The following is a 25557-nucleotide window of genomic DNA, read 5'->3' on the forward strand; positions in this document are numbered from 1 at the left end:
GTCTCAAAGCACTTCCTCAGCATCGCTGGTCCCATCCTTTACAAATACATAATTCTCACTCCCGGCGGTTCTCCCGACTCAACGGCCGATCACTCACCGAATTCTATCACCGCCAACGGAAGAGTCAATCCTCACACTAGAAAAAGAAGGTTATTGACACATGCAGAAATCATCACACTGAATCCTCATGACGGGATATCATGCCAAAAGAGCATACTGAAGTTTCCCAAACTCAGGATCCTTCAAATTAGATTCGCGGAAAGACGGGACGATATCCACAGGAGTCGCCGCACCTTTCGGATTTGTCCTTTGATCGAGTCGATGAATCCTCAAAGTCTCGTCATACACGGGATTGATCACCTGGATCGCTTCCCGGGATGCCTCGTCGACAGTTCCCCATTTATCAGTACGGTCGACAACCTCTACGTCACTTTCCATACTCTGATGACGCTCAAAACCACTGAGTTGCCTTTTGGGACAGCATCCAAGGATATCAAGAGTGCATATTTCATCATGACCTCACCCAACGAGCCGATCAGACCTAATAGCGCTGAAGAGAGCCAGGTATATCGCCATGAGCTTATCATTGGAGTCTCAAGATTGTCGAATTACATTCTTACTTTACCCAAGATCCCAATCCACATAATCAACCTCGACTGCTCTTGTCTCGCCCAAGATACCTCCGCCCGGCCCATAGACAAGAATGGTATGCTCGCTATGCTGAAGAACTTGATGATGCAAGATCTGCCGAGAATTAGTGCTTTATCGTCAAAAAACGGTGGAAATCGGGAAATGGCGGCTGCGAAAATTAAGGAGGATGGAGGAGAGAAGTTTAAAAACATAACCTTTACAAGCATGAGGGATTTCATAGATTCAGGCCGATGGAAAGGGGTTATTGATGACGAAAAGATTAGACCGTGGCTGTAGAAGTATGAATACTGTAGGTAGAGAGGTGAGCACGTCGATCTCGGATGACTAAGTGCTGTAGCGCCGAAGCTGATACATTAGACAACTCCAGCTTCAAGAGGACGAGGAAAGATTAGTGCGCGATGTACAGGTGACCTCGAATATATATGATCACACAAGTCTTACATCCGCATGTATAATATATATATGACTCACGTACGACAGGCGGGATACGTACAAGCAATGACGAAATGACAGAACCCTCTTCCTCTGAAGCCTCTACACATTGCTTCGACCTTAGTTCACTCCGCCTGATCTTTTTTCCATGACCACTGACAGACAAGACCTTGCACAAGATCCTTGCCTTACCTCCTATCGGAACACAGAGAACACCCAATACATTGAAGACCACAATGGTATCACAAGGAATTCGACCAAGGGGAAATATTGACATCGTAAGATCTCGTAAGTCTGCTAAGCGATCTTCATGCTAAATACGATTATTGGGTTCACAGTGTCAGCCTGAAACAACTCGAATCCCACTCCCACGTCGGACGCTGCCTCTCCCCCTCGAACTCCTCTTGATCATCTTCCATCATCTACAAAAGAACGATCGACCATCTCTCGCAGTATGTCTTCGAGTCAATCAGCAATTCCAAGATATAGCAGGCTCGATCCTATACCAACGCCTCACCATAGACTTCCACTCCACTCCTCACCGGGTCTTTGCAGATCACTTCACCAAAAGGTCTAATCAATCTTCGAAGAAGATTAGATATACCAGGAAACACAAATTACTCCGATCCTGCCAAAGTCTAGAGATACATCCACATGCCAGAGGACTCTGTCAACAAGATAAGAAGAACATGAGTTTTCCAAGAACAGACTTAAACATGATCAGATTGAACCTTTGTACATTGGATTATCGAGATCCCGCCAGTGGAGAGGATTGTTTCCACCATCAGGGCCTATGTCGGATCATTCATACATGTAGACCCAGACATCTGGCACTTGGCGGTGTGAACGTGTATAATCTCAATCTGGGATTGGTGAGATCCAAAAGGACAAGTGAGAGTATGGCAGAATTCCTGTGGTCGATCGAACGTCTCACATTGATCTGTACGAATCTCAAAAACAATTGGTATTCAACCTATCATTATCGATCTATCAACGAGCTACCCAATCTTAAGGATATCACTCTCATCATTATGCCAGACGGTGCAGATACGTCGGAAGCAAGATTGAATCTGACAAACTTCGCATCTGCCACCTTGCGGAGGTTGTGTCAGAACGAGGATATAGATTTATCGGCCATACAAATAATCAACATCGATAAAGTCCTCTGCGAGTATTGGCATCCCACCAAAAGAGCTGGGAAACCTGTTTTAGTCGAACCATCAGATATACTGGATAAGATCAGGGATCCGTTCATCATGGATCTACGCCATATGAGTCAGATGTGGGACGAAGAGGCATGGGATGGGAGTGAGGTCGAGGAGATCAGGGTTCGGGAGATGGTGGTGGAGGAGGGGGAACCCCATTTTCAGAAGATCAGACTTGTGAGTGCGGAGAAATACGTCAGAACGAAGGATGCCAGAGATGTTCTGGAGCCAAGTGAGATCGAGCCTGGGCTTGGGAGTGAGAGAGCTTAGATTTGGTGGATCGTACTGTACTTGACTTCATGCATTGTATAAAGATATCTCACTTGATCTAGTTCTCTACAAATTATTGTTGGTTTTGCTTCTTACGTTACGTTTCTTCATCTAGTCCATACAGTGTTCGGATCTAATATACATATACGAACTCCTCGTTCTTGAAATCGGTCATATCGAGTAAAGCTACATATCATCTCTTGATCAGCACCCTCCCCATGAGCTAGGAGTGTGTAACGAGAGGAGGACAGTGGACCTACCATTCTGACCCAATATACCTTCAGGATCATCCGCCCCATAAGCTTGATAAGTGGTAGACATGGAGGTATCCTTGATGTATCTTGGTTTACCCACTGCGACTCTCTGTCGCTGTCTCTGCTTGTTCATGAAGAACAGAATGATAACTTCGAATCCAATCACAGCGAGGAGCGCACAGAAAATACCAAGAACAGCTTTGATTCCTGGTATGTAGTGGGGTTTATCCTGTTCTTCGAAAAGCAATGGACCTAATAAACAATGACAGGTATCAATATTAACGTTCTCTGTAGTCTAGAGTGAGCATGCGAGAGGAAGACTGTGGCTCACCGATAATGTTACCAGCTGCCGAACCAGCGTTATATACAGACATCATCAGCGCTTTCTTAGTTTGCCCGGCGGTGTTGGCGACCATCCAAGAGACGATAATTGGGTTTCCCCCAAATAAGAAAGACAACAAATAATATCCGACCATGGCTGGACCAATCCTGAACACTGTGGCTGTACCTTCCACATAGAGAAGTACCAGACCGACAATGACTGGGATAACATAGACTGCGGTAACGGCAGATTTCAACTTGAATTTCTGAGCGGCGTAACATCCACTGAGGATTGCTAGGAATTGGAGGAATCCAAAGGGCATGTTGAGGAGGGCGGTGATGTATTTGTCCTGATGCCATAGGGTCGTATCAGCATTGCCCTAAGCGAGAAGAAGGCGTTCAATATCGAGGACTTACAAATCCGAATTGACCCAATAAACTTGGTCCGAAATAGGTGGTAACGGCCGCTCCGACGTTGAGCAAAAGGGTCATAGCGAGGAACATCCAAGACTTAATATCATACGCCAATTCCCAAGCATGAGACCACTTGAACTCGTTCGATCCCGTTCCAGTCTGGTTGGCCCTCAGTCTCTCGATACATTGAGCCTTCTCCTCCTCGGTGAAGAACCTAGCTTTGGAGATATCCGAGTCGATAGAGTAGTACACCACAGGTGCTGAGAGGACAGTGATGATTCCACAAACCATGAAAATGACTTGCCATCCTGCGATTCTTTCGCTGTCGATATGTCCCAGACCGAAGGATAGTAAGGCGGCGACGATGGTGGCGAGCCCGTTGGTAGAGTACCATGCTGCTACTCTGATTGGCTGCTCGGAACGTCGATACCATTGAGCAGTCATGATGGAGAAAAGGGGGAGACAACCTGCTTCGAAGAGACCTAATAGCGCTCGACATGCCATGAGACCGCGGAAGCTAATAATGGATGGAGGATCAGTGACTGATGATTGATAACGCAGGTTTGATAGGGTAGGTGTAAGAGTATGACTTACTTATGAGCAGCAGCCATACAAGCTTGAGCGGCACCCCAACCAAAGATCATGACTGGCATCAAGATTCTAGCGGGGACCTTGACCAAAAGATACGATGAGAATGGTTGCCAAGCCAATTGAACGATCGCGTTGACAGATCCTAGGACTGAGTATTGGTTTCCTACTAGACCGGTGTCCTTTGACATTCCAAAGGTATTACCATATCCGAGAACCTGTGTAAACGGAATATCAGCATTAAGATCCCAATGTACATCGCGATCATATCAGTGTGAAGGGGGACTCACAGTCTTATCGAGAATCTGTAAGAAATAAACCCAGATGAGGATACTCAGAATCCTCTTATCGGTCTTTCGTCTAATTCTGACGTTCTACAATTAAAATCATCCATCAGCAAGAGCTCATGATATTTGATTTGTGTGTTGAACCACTCACATCCTCTTCTGTCACTTCAACTCTCTCATCACCTAGGTACTTCAACGCTTGATCCCCATGTTTCACCTGATTGGTCGTATGGTGTGCGCCCTCCTGTCTGAGATGTTCATCGCCATCTTCCACATGGGAGACTTCAGGCTTATCTTCCACTTTGATTCCGGACATAGCGTCTTGCCTTGTTCAATGAACGATATAGATATTCAGATTACTTTTCTTTGATCGACGGTCAACTTCGTTGATATAGTATGGGGTTTTGGTGGGGAAATCAAGAAGGGAAAGAAGAACTGGTGCATTACTCGTATCTGTAATCGACCCATTATATACACATACCATCGGACGACGGTCCGATCCTTCACAGTCAGATGTCTCACGATTTTCCAATGTCTTGTATAGGTGTATATGGATAACATGCAATTTTGCCTCACGTCATCCAAGTATTAGCGGCACCGGCGGCAAGTCAAGGGATGAATGGCGGAGGCGTGAGAAGTTTGTTCAGGGTTCGCTTGGCCCCATTAATAATAGAAATTCATTTCGTTCGTTTAAACCCTGACCCTCGCAAAATCTTCGGTGCTTCTGCCTGATTGAGGTTGCAAGCTAAAAGTTGGAGAAGGGTGCTGAGTTAGAGCGGAGCCATTTTTGCTGGAGGGGCGAAATGCGGAGCCAAGGTAAGCGAGTCGACATCGACGTCATTGATATCGGTTGTACCTCTTGCCCCTTGATGTCTTTCGGGTTTGATGTTTGTCACGACATGTGTTTACTGTAAGCAGACAAGCTTCATAAACGTTACACACACGAACAACGCTAACGGGATTTCTCGGATGGGGGAGGACGGTAATCTTCGGTTGATTGCACACTCTGTACCAGACAATTCGTCGGGCGATGGCAAAAGAGGACCAATGGCGTAGCGGTATTCGGAGTAGTCGCTCGGTGAGCTGAAGCAGTAGATAGGATGGTGATGCTATTGTTCCTCCTCAACCCGATTATAGAGTCTGATTCCACTTCAACCGGTACATGTCATCTTTAAAACACCCCATGCACTCAGGGAGACCAACATATGACTGTGTCCAGATGTTTCTGATTAGTCGTACCAGTTCCAACTTAGGCCTTTCTACATTGTTCATGTACCATGGTCACAATTTCAAGTGCCTTCAGCGAGGGGTAAATCAATCTCATCGAACATCCTTTGTTCAAAAAGGCGGTAGTCGTATAGTACAGATCAATCTACAAAGGAGTTCTAGCCATGGGCGCGACTCATCAATCTACGAGAGATGTGCATTGAATCAAGGATGATTGCAATTAATCGATCTTATTATTGAAAGTGATTCGACGCATATTGACCTATCTGACCATTCAATCATATCTAAATCATCCAGGCTGCTCTGTTTGACATAGCTTGCAATCGTTGCCCGCTGGATCTGAATCGGGTTGACAACAAGACTGTCTTCAATTTGTTTGAACAACGCTTTCGGTCCAGAATCATCAATCTTGTGGAGATACGGTGTATAGAGGATAGACGGTGAAGGGTAAAGATGTCGACAATAAGCGATACCAATACCAACTTGGTCTGTATTTTATCTGGAACGGTGGGTCTGCTCATAAATCATAATACCCAGACAGTCACGGAACGGACAGACACGAGTCTGATGATTGATCGGGACAGGCGCTGGTATATACCCTGCACCACGCGTACAAATTCGATGGATGTAGATGCTTGATACCGAGGAAGAAAGAGTGGTTCAGGGCGTTACTTACCGTGAGTCTCGCATACCATACGATCCCGCATTATATACTCCAGTTGAGGGACCATGGACCAACTGACACTCGAACGTATAGTGGATGCTCCTGACATGCGAGATAGGGATGTTAATCTGGGGTGCAGGGTGGGCATGTACGTGTTCTGTTTATCTGACAGTCGAGCCTGGAATCTAGCTGATACTGTAGTTCATGGTGTAGACGTGAAGTATCAACTAGGCTGGACCTATATACCTCAATTGGGACCTATGCCAATCCCCACTCAGATGTATACAGACAAGTACAAGGATCTCAACACACCCTTGACAATATGGGTTTGCAGTCCGTAACTGTCTCTTCTCATCAATTCAGCTTGGAGGCTTTGGTATCTGATGGTTTTGGCTGGTAGTCTCATTCTCCCTTCAGGTATCACTAAACGCCGAAGAGGGATTATACTGGTATCATCTGATGAGGGCTTTGCACCGCCCTCGGACCGGTAAATCATGGTTCAGATCACCCTTCTTCTTCACATGGGTGGGGGTCAGCATGATCACCCCCATTGCTATTGCTTGTACTGGATGGATAGGGTTTGAGAGTATGGATAAGCAGATGGGTAGGATGTTCGTTGCTGGAGGTGCGATTGAGGCTGTGTAAGTGTTAGCTACCTCCGGAAACGGACAATTAGGTTAATGTGATATGGAATTGTAGAGTCTGCTTGGCCGCTTCCACGGTGGTATTCAAGTTCCCCCAATTCTTAAAAGATGTTGTGAGTGTGTGTGGTCTTCGCGGTAATTGTGCATTATTGAAACTGACAGTTGACGAAGAAATCGTCAGGTGCAGGTCCGGAGGTCAGATCGAGGTTGCATTTCTACCATCGTGAGTGTCGCTAATACCTCCTGAAGGATATCAATATGCAAGATTTAACCTGAGAGGCTGTAGAAGCAAACAAAGTCCGAACCTTCTTCCGAGCTCTGTTCACCGCCTGTATCCTTACATTGGGGATAGATGCGTTGACAGTGGAAAAGAGAGTCAATCTGAATCATATCGCTGCTGGTGAGTGATCGCCATATGGCCGTCTGTCTCGTGAAACTGCAAGGTCACAGAGCGTTTGCTCACCCATGGGCATCATGTAGACCTCATACATCAGCTCAGCTTCGCATCGTACTTCTTCGCCAATATCATATCGGTGATGGTAAATACACGACTGTCCAGTTACTTGATCGATCCACCCCATCACTTCATTCGATCACACCAGGTAATCGTGGATCTGACATATCCCGCTACACTAGGTATATCTCCCAAGAGACTACAACACCTCACCCCACCGACAGCAAGTCATGGTAGCTCAACCCTCTACGCCATTCAGGTACCCCGCATCGCCCGACAGACGTACCAGCCAGACCCTGATGTCGTTGCTGAGAGAAGGTGGACAGTGGGACGAGGACGATGATTTGGGGATTGCTTTGGCTAAAGGCGATGATTCGCCGGTTACGTGGGATGGTGAGACTGATGGAAGGAAGATTAGGAGGTTGACGCCTGTACGTTCATATCATATCATCTCCCTCTCGGTCCACGTTAAGGATGAGTAGGCTGACTTTATGGTGTGAAATGAACAGTTGCAGAACTGGACTACACCTTTTGGTAAGTGTATCTCACGTCGATGTCAACTGTTAATTAGGCCGACTGGTTCGAAACTGTCTAGGCATTCCTCAAAGTAAAGCGAAGCCGCAAGCTACTACAAACCCTGGACCGAGTGTTGAGTTCCCGCAGGTATAAACTTGATGAGACGTTTGTATGCTACTTGACCGTAGAGATAGGACCATGTACTGGTACATGAAATCAGGTTAGGACCGAGATGCGTTCGATCTATCTGCCTCGGGTTTGACCGTCTTGATAATTGCCCTCCACTTCGGCGTCATACGTCCCGTGCACCGTACTCTACGTAGATCAACGTAATCCTCGTCTGGCTGGCATTCCTCTGCCCTATCAACTGATCATGTGCACATTACGAGTAGTCATATCCTCAGTCAAACTGTTCGTGGGAATCTTTGAGATCACTATGATGATGCTTCATGACGGAATGAGATTGTACCGTTTCACTCAAGCGGGACAGTCGGTACATTATGAAACGAGACATGGGAATGTCATCTTGGATCTTACTCTTGCTCTTCTTCCTATATATCTACAGCCATCCCATATTCAGTTCATCAATTCAAGACATCCACACCCACATACCGAACAACTAAGCAGATCACCCACATCGTAACTCACCATGCCTGAAGACGCTACTCAAACCCAGATGCAATATGTCAACCTTGGTAAATCGGGACTCAAGGTGAGTTGGATATGCACGTGTTGAGCAACTAGAAGTTGCTTTGACATGCAAGTATACTTACATATCTACTCTGATATGCTCTTAGGTCTCCAAGCTCATCCTAGGATGTATGCAATACGGTTCAGGCCAAGATTGGATGATCCCCGATCACGATGAGGGTATCCGACAACTCAAATACGCTTATGACAAAGGTATCAACGTGAGTACATTCTCTCTCAGATCCTGGAATATAGGATACTTGTTCCCGTAAAGCTGATGATTAACTTTCCGACGTATCAGACATTCGACACGGCCAACGTCTACTCCGGTGGAGAATCCGAAATCATCCTTGGGAAATTCCTCAAACAGCACCAAATTCCCCGAGAGAGCGTAGTGATCCTTACGAAGGTGTTCGGGACAGATGGGAAGGTGGAGGATAAAGGTCCAGCTGGGTGGACCAATCAAAAGGGATTGAACAGGAAGGTAAGTGATATATATATAGAATGACATACATTTCCTATCCCTACACCCCCATCTAGGTTCCATTTGCCTAAGGGACGACTTAAAGACCTTGTAATATGGCCGATGATTTGGCTCTTAAATTGCACGCTAATCCACCCGCCATTGGTCCCCCATAGAGAATCTTCGCCTCCGTCCAAGCCTCCCTTGAAAGACTCCGACTAGACTACGTCGACCTACTCCAAGTACACCGATGGGACCCCGAAACGCCCTTCGAGGAGACCATGCAAGCGTTACATGACGTGGTCCAAAAGGGTTGGGTGAGGTATGTGGGGATGAGTAGTTGCTGGGCGTGGCAATTCCAACTGATGCAGCGTGAGTCGGTCGTTCTTCTCCGATCCGCTTTCTCCTTCCTTCTGTTCTCCTTCCCTTCCTCTCTCTCCCCCTTCACATCATTTTCTGATCGACATACCATCTCATCTCACTCTCAATCTACATATCAAGCATAGGCTATACATAGACGAAAAAGGGACTAAAACGTACACTCTGCCTCACAGAATACGCAATCCACAACCACCTTACTCCCTTCATCTCGATGCAAAACCAACACAACGCAATCTACCGAGAAGAAGAAAGAGAGATGATGCCCATGCTCAAACACTTTGGGATCGGCGTGATACCTTGGGGCCCCATAGGAGGTGGATTACTAACTCGACCATTTGAAGAGATGTCCTCGACGGTGAGAGGAGCAGGAAGAGTAAAAGATGGAAGAGGGGATCAACCGGGCGATAAACTCATAATTGACAAGATCGAGGAACTATCGAAGAAAAGGGGCTGTACAATGGCGGAAGTGGCTATTAGCTGGTCCTGCCAATCTCCTTGGGTGACTGCTCCCATCGTTGGGATTAGGTCTACGGATAGATTGGACGAGTTGATCAGGGGGATGCAGTTGGGTTTGACGGACGAGGAGATAAAGGAGATTGATGGGTTGTATAAGACTGTGGCTGTTAGAGGGCACGCGTAGTCTCTCTCCCTTCTCCTCTCCCTACATTCCTCTCCTCCCCTCCCTCCTCTCCCTTGTCCTCTCCTCGTCCTCTCCCTCGTCCTCCCCCTCCTTCTGTCTCCCCTCCCATACGTCTGCTTCCTATCCCATCTCGACCTCGAACCAATGTCATTTTCAATACCGTTGTATTCATTTCCTTCCTTCCGCTCATTTTCATCCCTGTCTGATTGGTGAACTCAGTAAATTATCAGTTTTCTATCAGTGTTCTATCCCAGGACGATGTGAAATTCTTCGTAGTGCATTCAATCAGTAAAATAAACCGTAAATCATGTATCAGATGTGACCTGTCCTGTTCAAAGCAAACCCAATTCTTGCTGTTGTTGTTTTCAGATGAATGAACATATGTCATAAGATTTTGTATTATGTTATGTTTTATGTACAAAGATGAAAACATGATGAAATGATTTCATCTGTATGCGTCAATACCCAAGACATCCCTTACTAACCTGCAAGCATCTAGAGATCTACACCCTCAGGTCGGACGATCTTAGTCTGTACATTAATGAGAGACACATCAGCATTCGTCATGTCAACTTAACCCGCGTGGGGGGAAGAGAGGTTCACTCACGGTATCGGGAACACCGGGAAGAGGGAAGGAAGTAGCGAATTTCATGACGTCTCTCTTCAACTCGACGATCAACTTGGAAGCTTCACCTTGACCTTCGTAGGCCTTTACGAAATCTTTCAATAGTTTGGAGCCGGCTTCTTCTTGGGTTTTGAGGGCGATTTGGACGACTCGATGTAAGAATTCGGCGACCTTCTCTACGTCGGCTTCGACCATTGATCGGGAAGTGAGGGCGGAGGTACCGATTCGGACACCACCGGGTACGAGGGCGGAGGCTGGTAGAGTAGATGGAAAGGATCAGCCTTTGCTATTATGCAAAATGATAATGTGATTGAAAGGCCAGGGATGTAACAGATGTTCATTGAGACTGAAACTCCACTCACTGTCACCAGCAACGGCGTTCTTGTTCAAGGTGATGTGAGCGGCGTCACAGATCTTCTCGACCTTTGAACCGGTCAAACCGATTGGTCTAAGATCCCAAAGGATCAAGTGGTTCTCGGTACCGTCGGTCTGCAGCCTGTAACCGTGCTTGAAGAGGACAGCAGCCATGGCGGCGGCGTTGGCTCTGACCTGCTTAGCGTATTGCTTGAACTCTGGGGCAGCGGCTTGCTTGAGGGCAACGGCGATACCGGCAATGGTGTTGTTGTGGGGACCACCTTGACAAGCTGGGAAGACGGCAGCGTTGACTCGAGCTTCCAAATCGGCTTCCTTGTCCTTTCGGAAGAAGATCAAACCTGCTCTTGGACCTCTGAGAGTCTTGTGGGTGGTGGTGGTGACGACATCACAGTACTCGAATGGAGAGTTCTGTTCGGCGGCAGCTACCAAACCTGAGATGTGGGCCATGTCGGATAACAAGTATGCACCTTGAGCATCGGCGATCTTCCTCAATCGTTGGTAATCCCAATCTCTGGGGTAGGCGGAACCACCACAAACGACTAATCTAGGTTTGAACAGGTTGGCGTTGGTTTCCAATTGGGGGTAGTCGATGATACCGGTCTTGGGGTCTACCCGGTAAGGGAAAGATTGGAAGTAGACGGAGGAAGCGGTGATCTTCTTCTTGGCGGTGTAGTAACCGTGAGTCAAGTGACCACCATCTGGGAGACCGAGACCCATGATTCGGTCTTGGGGGTTGATGAGGGCGGTGAAAGCGGCAAAGTTGGCGGTGGAACCGGAGTAGGGTTGCACGTTGACTCCCCATACTTTGGGGTCGAGGTTGAAGGCTTTCAAAGCTCTTTCTCGGGTGATGTTCTCGAGGATATCAGTGTACTGTGATATCACGCCATTGTTAGCATCCACTTGAACGTTGATTATGCGGGAGATCGGAATAAATTGGGATCGGAACTCACCTCGTTACCACCATAGTATCTAGCACCGGGAAGACCCTCAGAGTACTTGTTGGTGAAGATGGATCCGTTGGCTTCCATCACAGCGAGCGAGGTCAAGTTCTATATCAGTCATAACATATTAGTGGCACGATCGGGATAGCCGATTATATCTTGGTGTGTGCTCACCTCGGAAGCAATGAGCTCCAAACCAGAGAACTGTCTCCAGGTCTCTTGCTCGATGAGCTTGTTGACCTCTGGATCAGCCTCTGCCAAAGATTGGTAGAGACATGAGTTCTGTACACCAATCAGCAACTGACATTTCGATGAGGCGTAGAGTGAAGATCGCGTTGACTCACAAAGTCTTTGGGGACAGGTACGGAAGAAGACATCCTGATGTTTCTTGCTGCTAAGGTTGGTTTTGAGACTGATCGAAGAGTTGAGAAGATTGATCTTGTCGAGCTCAATGAGGGCATCGATAAAAGTTTTAATGATGTTTTGAGATCGAAAGGTTAGAAGACGAGTAAGAATGGAAAAAATGTGGTACTTGGCTAGACTAGATGGAAAATAAAAATGGGTACGTGCATCAGCCAAAGCAAAGCAAAACGAGATGCGGTTAGACGGAGTCGAATCAAACCAAAGCAGCAGAAAAATAAATTTAGGGGGGGGATCTGTACCTTATTGCGAGTATGTTAGACCCTGAAATTCCTTGGATGGGATAAATGATGATAAATGGATGAAAGAGATATTCACCTATAGTAGTCTGCGAGTTGATCAGATTGGTGATTGACGATAGCAGGGTGAGGAGGTTTGGTGTTATTTTAGTGAGGAAGTAAGATGAAGTGGGGATGGGAAGATATCAAGTGGGATTGAGGCTTGTTTATGTATCTGAAGGAAGATAGGAAGCATACACAAGAACGTTGGAAAATATGCTTGTCGCGATAAGATAATTGGAAAATATCAGTGGCATGATTTCCAAGAACAAGCGGGAATCAATCCGACGAGGTTGAAAATGGAAATCTGGCCGCTGTTATCGTCTGTATGATATTGTTGGAAAGGCATGAGGATCAATGACACTGTCACGTCTGGCGGCCTTATACAAAGTGCATCAAGGCCTCTGAGCTGAGTATGTAGTATTGCATCTGGTATGGTTCGGTATGGTATGTTATGGTGGCAAATCGTTGACTGGGCCGACACGCGCGCGACTGACCTCTCTGTGCGTCTACTAATGTTTTCATTTCCTCGCGTCATCATCATCCACTTTCCTCATTTCTGTATTCCTGATTCTATCATAGCTTACAAACACCAAAATACACCATCAATCCCAACTCGACGTCTCTGCGATACTTCAGGTGGAGGTGATGAAGTGTTCTTACGACTTGGAGAGAGATGAAAGTACTTTGCGTAGCTGAGAAACCGAGTATAGCGAAGAGTATCACCGAGATTCTGTCGGGAGGGAGATGGGATACCGTGAGTGCGGTCACCACCTACCTTCTTATCCTCTGCAGAATATCTCTGGATAAACAGAAGCAGACGACAGGAGAGATGGACTACTAACATACTCATGCCCTCTTCTCCTCGCCTGCAGAGAAACAGTCCTCACCAGTATATCCGAAATTATGATTTCGATTACAACCTTCCTCCTCCCCTTGGTAGAGGAAGAGGAACAGTTTTCACCGTCACTGCTGTGTTAGGTCATCTCATGAACTCTGTGAGTCGAAATCCTCTTGCAGCTAAGTAATTGTGACATTGACAAAGTAGCTGATACCATATATAGGATTTTGATGACGACCATCGTAAATGGCACTCGTGCGATCCTTTCACTCTGTTCGATGCTCCCATCTTAACTTCGGTTAGCAAGGTATGTATATATATCCTATCACCTTGAACAACCGTCAACATGCTATGCTAATGATATCGTTGCTCATATAGGACCTCAAGAAAGTCGAACAGAATCTCATCAACGAAGCTCGTCATTCCGATATGTTGATGATATGGACGGATTGTGATAGGGAAGGTGAACATATCGGATCAGAGGTAGCTACGGTATGTAGGAAGAGTAATCGGAATATCATAGTGAAGAGAGCGAGGTTCAGTGCGATCATAGCGGCGTAAGCTTTTTTTCGCTAGTATATTCGAATACGCATAGAAGTAAGGCTCACTTTCAGATCTACTGATCAGGCAAATCCACAAAGCTGCGAGAGAAGCGGATGACTTGGATCAACGTCAAGCAGATGCGGTAGAAGCTAGAATGGCACTGGATCTGAGAATAGGAGCAGTGTTCACTAGATTTATGACTATGGGTTTACAGGTTAGGATACCTGAATTGGCAGAACAGTTAGTCAGTTATGGTATGTCCGCTTTCACGCCTCTTCTGACCCTCCCCACCTCCCTCCCTGCTTCCACTATCAATATGATTCACCCTTGCGCAAAGTGTAATTTTGCTGACCTTTAACCTATTCACATACAGGTCCATGCCAATTCCCCACTCTAGGCTTCGTGGTAGATCAATACAACCGAGTTCAATCCTTCGTCCCTGAGACTTTCTGGTACATCTACGTCGGTATAGAAAGAACAGACGAGGATGGTGAAGTGCGGACGGTAGAATTCAAGTGGAGGAGGAATCATCTATTTGACATGGACATCGCTGCTGTTCTGTATGAGCAGTGCGCTATCAATCCTGAAGCCAGGGTGTTGAAGGTGGAGACCAAACCCACTACCAAATGGTGAGTGATCAGCTGTCGAAGTCTTCGTTCCCTTGAGAGGGTTTTAGCTGATTCTTGGGTACAGGAAACCTCTTCCCCTTACTACCGTTGAACTCCAACAATCAGGTTCGAGATTGCTTAGGATGGCACCGAAACGAGTGCTCGATGTGGGTAGCTATTATATAGTGCATCGCTTTTATTAGCTAATACACTTCCTGTCAGATCGCCGAAAAGCTTTATCAGAAGGGTATCCTGAGTTATCCTCGTACCGAGACGGATCAGTATGACAAAGCATTCGACTTCAACAGTCTGATTCAGAAGCAGACGTATGATAACCAGTGGGGACAGTATGCTCAAAGGTGAGATACTTACCCTGGAATGCGCATCGAGGAAGTCAGCTGACTGGAACAATTTATGATAGATTGCTTAACGGAGAATACCAGCGACCTCGTAATGGCAAGAAAAACGATAAAGCACATCCACCCATCCACCCGACTGCTCATGCAGGTAATTTAGAAGGAGACGAAAGAAGAGTGTTCGAATTGGTGACTAGGAGATTTTTAGCTTCTTGCTCGAAGAATGCTGAAGGGAAGACTACGACTGTTGAGATCAACATTGCAGATGAGTTATTTCATACAAGTGGTAAGCTGGCACTCTCCTGGAATACATACGTCAGCTGATGAATACTCTGAACCAATAGGTTTGGTAATCACTCAAAGGAACTACCTAGAAGTCTACCCATATGATAAATGGTCTGATTCGGCTCTGCCAGATTTCCAAGAAGGCGAACGATTCACTCCTTCCGTCATTGAGTTGAAAGAAGGTAGTACATCTAGGCCTAACTTGCTTACTGAAGCTGATCTGGTAGGATTGATGGATAGAAATGGAATCGGTGAGCTAACGTCATTATTTTGAGCCAGACTGTAGCGGCTGACATCATTCACAGGTACCGACGCTACCATCGCTGAACATATCGCCAAAATCATCGAAAGGCAATATGTCCTAGAGAAACAAGAACAGAAAACCAAATATCTCGTTCCCTCTCAACTTGGTGTCGGTCTCATAGAGGGATATAACAAGATTGACTTTGAGAGATCGTTGAGTAAACCTCATTTACGACGAGAGGTCAGTTGTCTGCTCCCCTTCGCGAGCATGAAAAAGCTGATACGAGACAATGCGGAAATAGACCGAACATCGTATGCAGCTTGTGTGCGATGGAGCTAAAGTGAAGCGAGAGATTTTGGATCAGACTATAGATGAGTACAAGGAGGTATTCATCAAAGCTAAAAGGGATTTCGACATCGTCATCGAGGTGAGTTTGATTCAACTTCATTCTCTCACTGAGTTGTAGCTCACATATCCATGGACAGAGTGTTATCGAATATCTACATGGACAGGGAGAAGCTCAAGAAGCTCTCAGAGCAGCTACTCAAGCCAGAAGGGGCAGAGGAGGGGCCAGAGGCGGAAGAGGAGGGAGGGGCGGTGGAGCTGGAGGAGCAGCTCCTCGAGGTGGTGGGAACGACGATGACGATGACGATGAAGATGGTGGACCACCTAGAGGGGAAGGGAGAACGAGAGCTTCGGGGTCTACAAGGGGTGCCGCCAGGGGTACATCTACCAGAGGGACAGGTACAAGAGGAGGCAGGGGATCAAGAGGTGGGGCAGGTGGGAATGGCAGTACGACAAGGAAGAGGAATTATGACAATGGTCAGTTACACTTGGCCTCCCCTCGGAGATGATGCCAAACTGATGAAGTTGCCTTTTCCACAGATAATGGCGATGACCATGATGACGGAGCTAGAACATGTAATTGTCAGATGCCAGCTGTCTCTCGCACGGTCCAAAAAGCAGATTCGCCACATGTAGGAAGACAATTCTGGACTTGCTCCAAGCCCCAGGGTGAACAATGTGGATACTTCGTGAGTAGCTCTTCACTGCTCTCTATGAACAATGATAATAATTGCTGATATGTCATGCAGGAATGGGCCGATGAAGGTGGTATTACTTCGAATTTCGGCAGTGCAGGTGGATCATCCGCGAGAGGACAACCTCCTTCGAAAAGACAGAGACCTTCTGTAAGTGCTGTTTTTCACATTACCTCTTGGTCCTTCGGTCGTTATAAGGCTTGGTCTTTATTTGATTGCTCAAATGCAAGACCTGTTAAGCAAATGGCACGTACTAAAGCTGAGCATCTCAATGATAGAGCCGAAATGATAATCCAGGAAATAATGATGATGTACAGTGTAACTGCAATCTTGAAGCTAGATTCGGTACAGTCAACAAGGAAGGACCAAACAAAGGCAGACAGTTCTGGTGCGTCGATACTAGCTTTGATCTTTGGTCCTTGGATTCCCTTGGCTGACATCCTAGGTGCGATATAGGGCATGTCCTAATAACCCTAAAGCAAGTTGTAAATTCTTTCAATGGGCTGATGAGGATGATGGTGGTGGTGGTGGTGGACCAAGTGCCGGTCCGAGTAATTATGGGAATAGAAGTGGTAGTAGAGGCGGTGGAGGTGGAGGTGGGGGAGTTAGTGGTGGTAAGTGCCCAATATTCTGCCCTATTGCGACGATCGTGATATGTGCTGATCCCGGGGTATCGCAGAATGCTTCAAATGTGGTCAAGCGGGACACTGGTCAAATACCTGTCCTAATGAATCGACTTCTGGTGGGAGTGGTGGTGCTGGTGGCAGTAGATCAGGTGGACAGACTGGAGGTAAGCCCATTTTCGAGTACAGCTTTTCGCCTCCATGAGCAATGCGTCGGTTACAGGGGCAGTAGCTGAGACTTATACCGTAGAATGCTTCAAGTGCGGTCAAGCGGGTCATTGGTCGAACGCGTGTCCCAATGACGGACTGGGCGGACCAGGTGCGGGTAGGAGTGGCACGAGGGGACGGGGTAGGGGTAGAGGAAGGGGAAGATGAGATCTGGCGTTTTCACATCGTTATTCATTGGGTTCAAGCGATTCACTCATATTTGTATTGTAATTTGGCATAATGACCATTAGCATTGCATCATCTGTACTGTATATCTATATCATACATTCATTCATGCATTTTCAGTACAGCATTTCCTGTCGTACCATTTTCATCTATAGTGTTGAGTGGTTTTGGGAATTTCAAGATGGATTTCGAGCATGAGATGAGGGCAGTATTCGTGGATCTGGTTTGGTAAATTAGATGGGTATGTTTAAGTTATGCTAGGTATGAATTTATGTTATATGCTGCTTCTCCCCATGACACCGCTTTCCGCCTGTTCGGCAGTGTCAGGCATCTTGTTTTCCCTACGACATTCTCCTACTTGTTCCCCTCGAGCAATCTCAGGAACCCCTCCCACTGATCTTTCTTCATCCCATAACTCTCACTTGCATTTGGGAAATCCCCTTCTCTCACAGCTTTCAAATAACTTTTGATCACTCTACGAGAAAGTTCCCCGATATTACCAAAATGTCTAACGAACTTGGGCGAATTCAATGATTTCTTAGGTGGTTCCAACATCGCGATATCGTCACCTCCTTTCTCTGGAGCACCGTTGACGTTGGTCGCGGATGTTGTCGTAGTCAGATCGGAGGCGACGGAAGGGGTAGAGGGGATACTAACGTCGTTCAGAGCTAGTTGAGTAGCAGGTTCGACTATGTCGATTTCCTCTTGAGGTTCTTCGGCATATGTACCTAGTACGTCGGTTATGACCAAGACTTGCCCATTCGTACCGTTTCCTGCACCGATTCCAATAGTGATGATATCTAGATCTTCTGTGATTCTCCTGGCGACCTTATCGGGTATAGCTTCCAACAAGACCGCGAACGCACCGGCGTCTTGCATCGCTTTGGCAGTATTGCAAATCTCATATGCGGATTGAGATGTCCGTCCCTGAACCAAGTAACCAGATAGGTAAGTAGCTCGTTGGGGCTGTAAGCCCAAATGAGGCATTACAGGTATCCCAATTTCACTTAATCTCTTGACGAGCGGTATAATCTCTAATCCACCTTCGATCTTCACTCCATCAATCCCAGATTCTTTGACTAGCCGTATCACATTCCTTACACCATCTTCGAGCGATACTTCGAATGATCCAAATGGGAGATCAGCAAACACAAAGGGCGTTTTGGCTCCCTTCGTCACTGCTTTGGCGTGGTGGATGATCTCGTCTAAGGTGATCTCCGTCGTCGATGTGTGCCCTAGACATACTTGGGATAGTGAGTCTCCGACCAGGGTCATGTCTACTCCGCATGACTCGGAGAGCAGGGCAGTAGGGAAATCATATGCTGTGAGGACGGTGATGGGTGTCTTGGCCATAGAAAGCTTCTCCAATGTTGATAATGTGACTTTGGCCCTGGGAGGAGGTCGAGCTGACATATGTCGAGATTGGAGGGAAGGTGAGAGACCAACAGCTGATACTATGATGTCAGCGATGTCTGTACCGATGGATACCTAAAGATAGTAACGTAACTTACCTTGCACTATTGGTCGTCTCACACTCATGGAAGCGAAATGTCTCCTCTGTCCCGCTGATCCAAATGGCCCATTCTCACCGGAATTTGACTTGTTGCCAGAGACCGGGTAGTCGCCTTCAGCCTCCTGCACAACTTCGGCTCGAGGGATATTGATTCCTAATTTCTCCAATTCCACCAAGTCGTCTTCGAGAACCGAATTATCCAATTCTGAACCTTCTTCACGCAATGCAGCAGTCAAATCGTGCAATACCTGATCATCGTTGACCGGTTTACTCAATCTTCTAACACCTCTAGTTCTGACTACAGGTGTAGCTTTAGGCGTATGAGGGAAAATATCGCCCCATGAGGATTTTCTGGCATCATGGTATCCCTGCTTGGAGTGGGATTTGGAAAAAGTGAGTCGTTGGATGTTACCTATGTAGATGGTTCAGTCAGTACATCTCGAAACTGGAGTTGAGCGCTGTGTAGCTAGAATCGCAACGTGAAGGGAAAAGGATACCTCCACCCACCATCAGGACAACAAGCATCCATCGTGACATGACCACTCCTCTTCATAGGCGGAGCAACAAGTCTCGGCCAAGAGTACGCCTCATTCGTTAAAACCTTCTGCAAATCCTCCTTATCTGCCGCATTTGAGGAAGCCGGTACGTGTTGATGATGAGACCCATCGTATTCCGGCAGATTCACCACTTCCAGTATCCCCTCATGCCCTTCGATTTCTCTCAGAACACTCCTACCAGCCTTCTTCAGCCTAGCCTTTTCAGCTTCTTCCTTTCCTACTCCGCCCATCCTCCCTAAAGCGCTCTTTAGCATACCTTGAAGTTGCACCTCATCTGATAACCCTGAAACCGGGCGTTCTCCTCTGGCTAGTACCACATAGCAATATCCGGTATCCTCTTCACCTCGACTGGAATGTTTGGTCTTCCTAACGAAGGATGGACGCTGAAGTCGTTGACTGAAGCTGCACTTGTCGTCTGTCGAAGCCAACGGACATACACCGTCATGAGGACAAGGAGCTATGACATGTAAGGGGTTCTCAGGTGTCGATTGGTCAAGTAGGAACGACCGAGCATGAGAGATAGCTTGCCATCCTGCTGGTGTAGAACGGTCGACAAGGATGATGTAAGGAGAATTTAGCGATAGGAGTTGGAGTAGGTGAGATTGCTGTGACGGCTGAGTGGGAAGAGTGGAGAGGAGGAATGTTGAGAGGGCGAGTGCAGGCTAAATTCGGCAGGTGTCAGAAACAACAGGAGATCTTTTATTGAGAGTCTGACTCACTGGTGATGGATACGAGTGGTGCTTTCGGTTGTAGAGTATCTCAGCGGCCTGCTCAGGGATATCTACGGAACAACAGATCAGCTTGATATTTACGAATTTGTGTATCAGGGCAAAGCTAACCTTCCGTGATCTTCTTGGCGAGATCCAACCCGTGTCTGGAGGAGTGTACAAGCTGGATCCTAAGATTTTCAGCAGAGGAAGTATCCTTCAGTGTCTCTACCGTGGCCCTGCAAGATCGTCATTAGCTCCTACTTTGAGCGAGCAGAAGGTAATTCAAATGCTTACCACAAACCCGCTCCTAAACCTCCAGAGAATTCGACGACCTCTGTAATTTCGCCTTCCTGGGTGACTCTCTCCAGCCATCCGGTACCCAGCCTTCTATCCATTTCTTCAAGGATATTCCGAATTACACCATATTCACCAGGTAATATACCAGCAGCTTTGGCAAGTTCGCTCTCGACTGTTTTTCTAGGTTTACTCGATCGATGATCTACTTTCTCTTCTCGTGTCTTTTGGGACGGTGAGGAGGGGAGGTCGAGATAAGACTGACGGAGTGTACGGGGATTGTCCAACACTGTGTGATATTGCCATATTCAGCGTGTCAGCTAACACTTCACTAACTACGGGTATGCGATATTTAGGGATGCGGTGATCCAAAGCAAGGGATATTGGACTTGAGAAAAGTCAAGACAGACAAATCATGTCGAGAGACACATCTGCTAGATTCATGAGGGTAGATCGAGATGACGGAATGTAACTCACAATCTATCTGACGCTGTATACCATTCTTCAGCGCTTCCGGCAGCACCACCACTCCGATCCTCTTACTGCCCAACACAGCGGCAGGTGATCTCCTCTCTTCCCTTCTCTCATGCAGATACTCTCCTTCTCCTTCATCGTCTCCTAACCTATATTGATGACTGGGTGGTTCGTGTTGTATTACCCCAAACTTGTGAAAATCCAGATTGCCCGATGGTGACGAATGATCATGGTCGACCACCTCTAGATCATGCATTCTACCTTTCCCTTTCGATTTACCAGGTTTTATGCTTCTGCTAGGTCCCATTCCCATCCCCATATCATCTTCCCTGATCAGATCGTTGAAGCTTTCATCGATGGATGTTGAAGGTATGTGATGGACGACTTGACCTTGTGGGTGGACAATCGAAGTGGAGGTGAATTTTCGAGATGTACGACATAATAAGGTTTTTTGCTGATGTATCAGTCGTGCTGGTCGAGGTAACATGTTTATGCAGTGTTTGTCAAAGTACTTGCTACTGGACAAAGAGTACGGGTATAGCTCGACTGAGCTTAATAATGGGCTGAGTGTACACAGTGAAATACAAGAGATAAGAAAACAAAGAAAGAATGTGAAAGTGAAATCGCAAAAACATCATTCGATGACATCTCCCATTCAACCTTTAAATATTTTGGGAAATCTCCACCACCTCCACCTTGACATCCTGGGTAGAATGCAGGTTCAAAAAACTCAAAAAGATGAAGGTCCGACGGGATTTGAACCCGCGACCGCTAGATAAACTCCAGTCAAGTTTCCGACCTCGAAGTCTAGAATGCTACCACTGCAACACAAACCCTTCTTCCATGTTGACCCAACTTTTTTAATAACTATAACCCATCCGACTTGGCTTCATTGGTCGTATCATTTAATCTTGAAGCGTGTTCCAACTGTGCTAATCAGTAACTAGCTCTGCTGTGGCCGGTCGCCTGAGAAAGATGTCAAACGAAAGATACAGATGAAATGCATATCACAGTAACAATTATGGGCACAACCTCAATATGTGGAAATACGGATGTTATGTTTGAAGGCCATTCGCTGGCTGCAAGTCAAGTGTCAGTTCTCGGTCGTGCATGGGGATACAAAACCTCACTTACTCAAAGTCATGTGGTGTCTTCGTCGTTGTAGCAGATGGATTACTCAGGCTGGGGCTTCGCTTCGTTGGTACTCCTCCATACTCGGAAATCGAGTGTTGATCATTCTTTCCTTGACTTTATCCACCACGTTCATTCCATTAAAACTTCCGTCTTCCTTATGCTTCTCTCTGTTCACCGCTCGAGTAAGATGTACTCGGAATCTGGCTCTAAAGAATGCCGGGGCAGCACACTTGCATTCCTCGGTTGTTGGGTAGGTCTCATTCTTCCCGTGGGCTAGAAGATCAGTCGAGTTGACTATAACCAATTCCGAATCATCCGACAGTTGAGCTGAATTATTGGCGAAGTAGGTCCAAGAGTGCGTTCCAAGCGTGACAGGCCGTATATCTGTCGACGAGTCTTCAGGTATAAAAAGCCATAGGAGCCTTGACAATCGATTTAGGTTGAATGGTTGAAGGTCCGGGGATTGAAGGTTCACTTCCCATACCTTTCTGGGCTTCGTCTTTGAGTCCTGGTAGATGGAGGGAGGCACTCTCACCTCAAAGGTCAACGTGATCTTATGTTTGAGTTTTTCCAGAAATTGTGATCCGTCATAGATTGCATCATATAGGGGATAATCTCTAGGCGATGATGCGATGATGATGTGTTTGGGTTGCGAGATATCGACGATGACTTCGATTTGATTCAACGATTCGCGATACCTTGTAGCCTTTACCCCCATTCTCTGGGTACCACCATCAGCTTGATCGTCTCTACACGAGATTTCCAGTCTCCACATACTTCCTTCAAATTCCATACCAACATATCGTGTCTCAAACCAATCGTAAGACACCTGACAACTTGAAGGAGGTTCTTCCTCTTTTCCTTTCCTTCTTCACTGACCTGAGGACGCAAGATACCTAGATTGGCTCCAGGGCGAACGACCACGTGACTGTATAAGAGGGGTGTCGCGAGACTGTTGAATTGCTTTGATACCATAGCGCAATGGGCAAGAGGTGTTTGATCCACGGTATCGAGGAGGGAAAACAGAAGGTTGAGGACGTCTGGTGGTAGGGAAGAGATGCTTGGTTGCTTTGACAAAGGTTGTCGACAAAAGTCAGTATCATCAACTAACTTGTAAGAATGCGAATGAACGACTTGCCCTCATCTTGATCGAAGATCGCACCAAATACCTGACTTGGGAGATATCGCAGATATAAACTGCTTTGGGACAAGATAGAATGCGAAATGAACAAATAGAAGGATCTATGCCATATTTGTTTGCTTGTTTATCTCAGTTGACTTGTTTACTGATTTGGTTTGGTGTGCACGATTCACGGACCGCTCCTTTCAACTTTTCCCCACTCTGTGCATGTGCACAGAGCCACAAGCAAAATAACGTCACCACCCCACTTTCTCAATCAGAGTACTCTTTTCAACAATTATAGCACCAGACATTTTCATCTAATACATGCATATACAGTTATATATACTTATAAATTTCAGATTCGTATCGGAAAGATGGATCACGTTACATGAGTTCGGCTGAAATAGCTGAATCATCGTCAGCTTACATCGAGTTGCATTGCCCAAAGATGTTGCGATAGACTCACTGATCAGATTTCATTTAATAGCTACCTCTTGCCTTTCTCAATACGGATTCATCTTCTCATACTCCTCCATGGTGAAAAAGTGGATATTTCGCATTCTTCCTTCGAAATATTCATCCAGTCCCTTCAAACCATGAGTCTTCCTTCTTTCCTCAGCCAAGTAAACTCGTAATTGCTCTTCTGATTCTCCATCGATGGATGGGGATTTGAGATTTGAGCTTGTTCTGCTGTTTCTTCTGAAGCTGGCGTCCCTGTTGACGAGGTGGAATACGACGTCTTGAGGTAATCCATGGATAAACTGAGAATGTTGATACAAACTATCAACATCGGGAAGCTTCCTCGCAGACCAATACGAAGAGAATGACCCATGACCGGAAACGGGAGGATTTCGAAAGGGAAGAGTGATCTTCTTGAGTGCTTTCAGGACCACGCATTGGGAGCCTTTCGGTGGAATCTTCAAAGTATAGATCGTCTCCGGGTAAGGTAATGTTATCGCTTGACCTGTTTTGACGAACGATAATTCATCCAAATCCATACACCACATCATACTATCCATCATTCGAAATGTGTTTTTGACCGTAATGTGAACGTCTGAAATGATGAGTTTACGAGGGTTGAAGCAGATGAAGATTGAAGCGAAAACATCAATCATTTTGAGGAGAAAGCGATCGTATAGGGCCGATTTCACCATCGTTTCCAGATTGATCTCCAAAGTATCGATCCTCAATCTCAGACTGCCGAACACCATTTCCATGGCATCTGAAATGCCCAACTTTGAAGGTTCGATTGTGATGTATTTGGTATGTTGAAGGAACTTCTTCGTTCTTGCCTTCGTATCCGCCGAGTCGGACGATGAAGGAGTGAATATACCCAGATTCTCTCATGGGGGGATACAAACGCGTCTGGATAAGATGGGCATGGCGATACTGTTGAAGGTCTTTGATAATCGAGCACATGCTGCGAGAGATGATCGATCGGGAACATCGAGGAATGAGAGGGTGAGGGAGAGCAGCTCAGGAGGAAGGGATAGAATGGTTTTTGGAGTTTTTGGGTCGAGTGAGTGAGTGAGTGAGTGAGTGAGGGGGAGGGTAGGAAGTCAGCTTTCATCTGACAGCTCCTTTGACAGATGAAGCGTAGCTCACATTCATTGCGGGCAACTTGATATTGTGGGAAGTGCTCCTGTTGGCTTGGGCGTCTGATAGTTGAGTTTTGTTTACTTGACAGAAAGAAAGAAGGAAAGAAAGAAGAAAAAGGAAAGAGAAAGTTGTGCAGTTGATAAAGATGTTTCGCGTGCTTTTTGTACTATCATTCCATAAAGTCTGTGCGCTAAACACATACCCTCCTTTGAGGTTTCCATCACAGTACGACTATCGTAGCGATACTATCGTGAGATGATCGTAGCGCTGCGATAGACTTTGATTTGCCATATCACACCAATGTCACCTTCTCAAGATACAATGCATGGTCGAACATTGATAATATTTCAAAAGGAGAATCAGGAATCACATAATAAGGCTGGCGCAGTGTAATGTCAGTTCGTACACTCTGTCGTTTCCGGGCAAAATGAGGACTCACTTGTCGGGTATCACTCCACAATGGCAATACAGTATCCTCTC

The 25557-nt window shown here is 46.4% G+C and overlaps 10 protein-coding genes and 1 non-coding gene across 11 annotated transcripts; 5 read left to right on the forward strand and 6 right to left on the reverse strand.

Annotated features, from left to right (window-relative positions):
• Window positions 1-513: 513 nt before the first annotated feature.
• On the forward strand, window positions 514-927 carry I302_100428 (uncharacterized protein; the record flags this gene model as incomplete). The annotated part of the gene is made up of 1 exon (XM_019190449.1): window positions 514-927. The coding sequence occupies one exon, from the start codon at window positions 514-516 to the stop codon at window positions 925-927; it is 414 nt and encodes a 137-aa protein (XP_019047197.1).
• Window positions 928-1799: 872 nt separating this feature from the next.
• Window positions 1800-2558, forward strand: I302_100429 (uncharacterized protein; the record flags this gene model as incomplete). Its single annotated transcript, XM_019190450.1, has 1 exon — window positions 1800-2558. One exon carries the CDS (start codon window positions 1800-1802, stop codon window positions 2556-2558), a length of 759 nt encoding a protein of 252 aa, XP_019047198.1.
• A 133-nt stretch (window positions 2559-2691) lies between these two features.
• I302_100430 (uncharacterized protein) lies at window positions 2692-4738 on the reverse strand (the record flags this gene model as incomplete). Its single annotated transcript, XM_019190451.1, has 7 exons — window positions 2692-2744; window positions 2819-3064; window positions 3144-3483; window positions 3551-4064; window positions 4142-4353; window positions 4426-4509; window positions 4574-4738. 7 exons carry the CDS (start codon window positions 4736-4738, stop codon window positions 2692-2694), a joined length of 1614 nt encoding a protein of 537 aa, XP_019047199.1.
• A 1364-nt stretch (window positions 4739-6102) lies between these two features.
• On the forward strand, window positions 6103-8080 carry I302_100431 (uncharacterized protein; the record flags this gene model as incomplete). Its single annotated transcript, XM_065869077.1, has 12 exons — window positions 6103-6156; window positions 6234-6326; window positions 6407-6461; window positions 6527-6646; window positions 6714-6954; window positions 7013-7070; window positions 7120-7180; window positions 7244-7357; window positions 7438-7496; window positions 7594-7842; window positions 7921-7945; window positions 8007-8080. The coding sequence occupies 12 exons, from the start codon at window positions 6103-6105 to the stop codon at window positions 8078-8080; spliced, it is 1203 nt and encodes a 400-aa protein (XP_065725149.1).
• Window positions 8081-8576: 496 nt separating this feature from the next.
• On the forward strand, window positions 8577-10101 carry I302_100432 (uncharacterized protein; the record flags this gene model as incomplete). Its single annotated transcript, XM_019190453.1, has 5 exons — window positions 8577-8639; window positions 8725-8838; window positions 8919-9101; window positions 9257-9452; window positions 9635-10101. The coding sequence occupies 5 exons, from the start codon at window positions 8577-8579 to the stop codon at window positions 10099-10101; spliced, it is 1023 nt and encodes a 340-aa protein (XP_019047201.1).
• Window positions 10102-10596: 495 nt separating this feature from the next.
• On the reverse strand, window positions 10597-12503 carry I302_100433 (uncharacterized protein; the record flags this gene model as incomplete). The annotated part of the gene is made up of 6 exons (XM_019190454.2): window positions 10597-10632; window positions 10709-10980; window positions 11089-11971; window positions 12052-12150; window positions 12217-12324; window positions 12387-12503. The coding sequence occupies 6 exons, from the start codon at window positions 12501-12503 to the stop codon at window positions 10597-10599; spliced, it is 1515 nt and encodes a 504-aa protein (XP_019047202.2).
• A 913-nt stretch (window positions 12504-13416) lies between these two features.
• Window positions 13417-17655, forward strand: I302_100434 (uncharacterized protein; the record flags this gene model as incomplete). Its single annotated transcript, XM_019190455.1, has 19 exons — window positions 13417-13497; window positions 13616-13738; window positions 13805-13888; window positions 13960-14138; window positions 14209-14378; window positions 14498-14753; window positions 14818-14899; window positions 14955-15091; window positions 15154-15374; window positions 15433-15624; window positions 15679-15857; window positions 15919-16044; window positions 16103-16439; window positions 16503-16651; window positions 16712-16807; window positions 16936-17045; window positions 17114-17271; window positions 17337-17447; window positions 17531-17655. The coding sequence occupies 19 exons, from the start codon at window positions 13417-13419 to the stop codon at window positions 17653-17655; spliced, it is 2916 nt and encodes a 971-aa protein (XP_019047203.1).
• Window positions 17656-18027: 372 nt separating this feature from the next.
• I302_100435 (3-methyl-2-oxobutanoate hydroxymethyltransferase) lies at window positions 18028-21708 on the reverse strand (the record flags this gene model as incomplete). The annotated part of the gene is made up of 7 exons (XM_065869078.1): window positions 18028-19127; window positions 19185-19598; window positions 19694-20405; window positions 20463-20524; window positions 20583-20689; window positions 20748-21036; window positions 21225-21708. The coding sequence occupies 7 exons, from the start codon at window positions 21706-21708 to the stop codon at window positions 18028-18030; spliced, it is 3168 nt and encodes a 1055-aa protein (XP_065725150.1).
• A 254-nt stretch (window positions 21709-21962) lies between these two features.
• On the reverse strand, window positions 21963-22057 carry I302_100436. The gene has a single exon. It is a non-coding gene; the product is annotated as a tRNA-OTHER (tRNA).
• A 341-nt stretch (window positions 22058-22398) lies between these two features.
• I302_100437 (uncharacterized protein) lies at window positions 22399-23156 on the reverse strand (the record flags this gene model as incomplete). Its single annotated transcript, XM_019190457.1, has 2 exons — window positions 22399-23076; window positions 23133-23156. The coding sequence occupies 2 exons, from the start codon at window positions 23154-23156 to the stop codon at window positions 22399-22401; spliced, it is 702 nt and encodes a 233-aa protein (XP_019047205.1).
• An 825-nt stretch (window positions 23157-23981) lies between these two features.
• I302_100438 (uncharacterized protein) lies at window positions 23982-24695 on the reverse strand (the record flags this gene model as incomplete). Its single annotated transcript, XM_019190458.1, has 1 exon — window positions 23982-24695. The coding sequence occupies one exon, from the start codon at window positions 24693-24695 to the stop codon at window positions 23982-23984; it is 714 nt and encodes a 237-aa protein (XP_019047206.1).
• Between the last annotated feature and the right edge of the window lie 862 nt (window positions 24696-25557).

Source organism: Kwoniella bestiolae, chromosome 1 (assembly GCF_000512585.2).
Source record: "Kwoniella bestiolae CBS 10118 chromosome 1, complete sequence".
Taxonomy (NCBI): domain Eukaryota; kingdom Fungi; phylum Basidiomycota; class Tremellomycetes; order Tremellales; family Cryptococcaceae; genus Kwoniella; species Kwoniella bestiolae.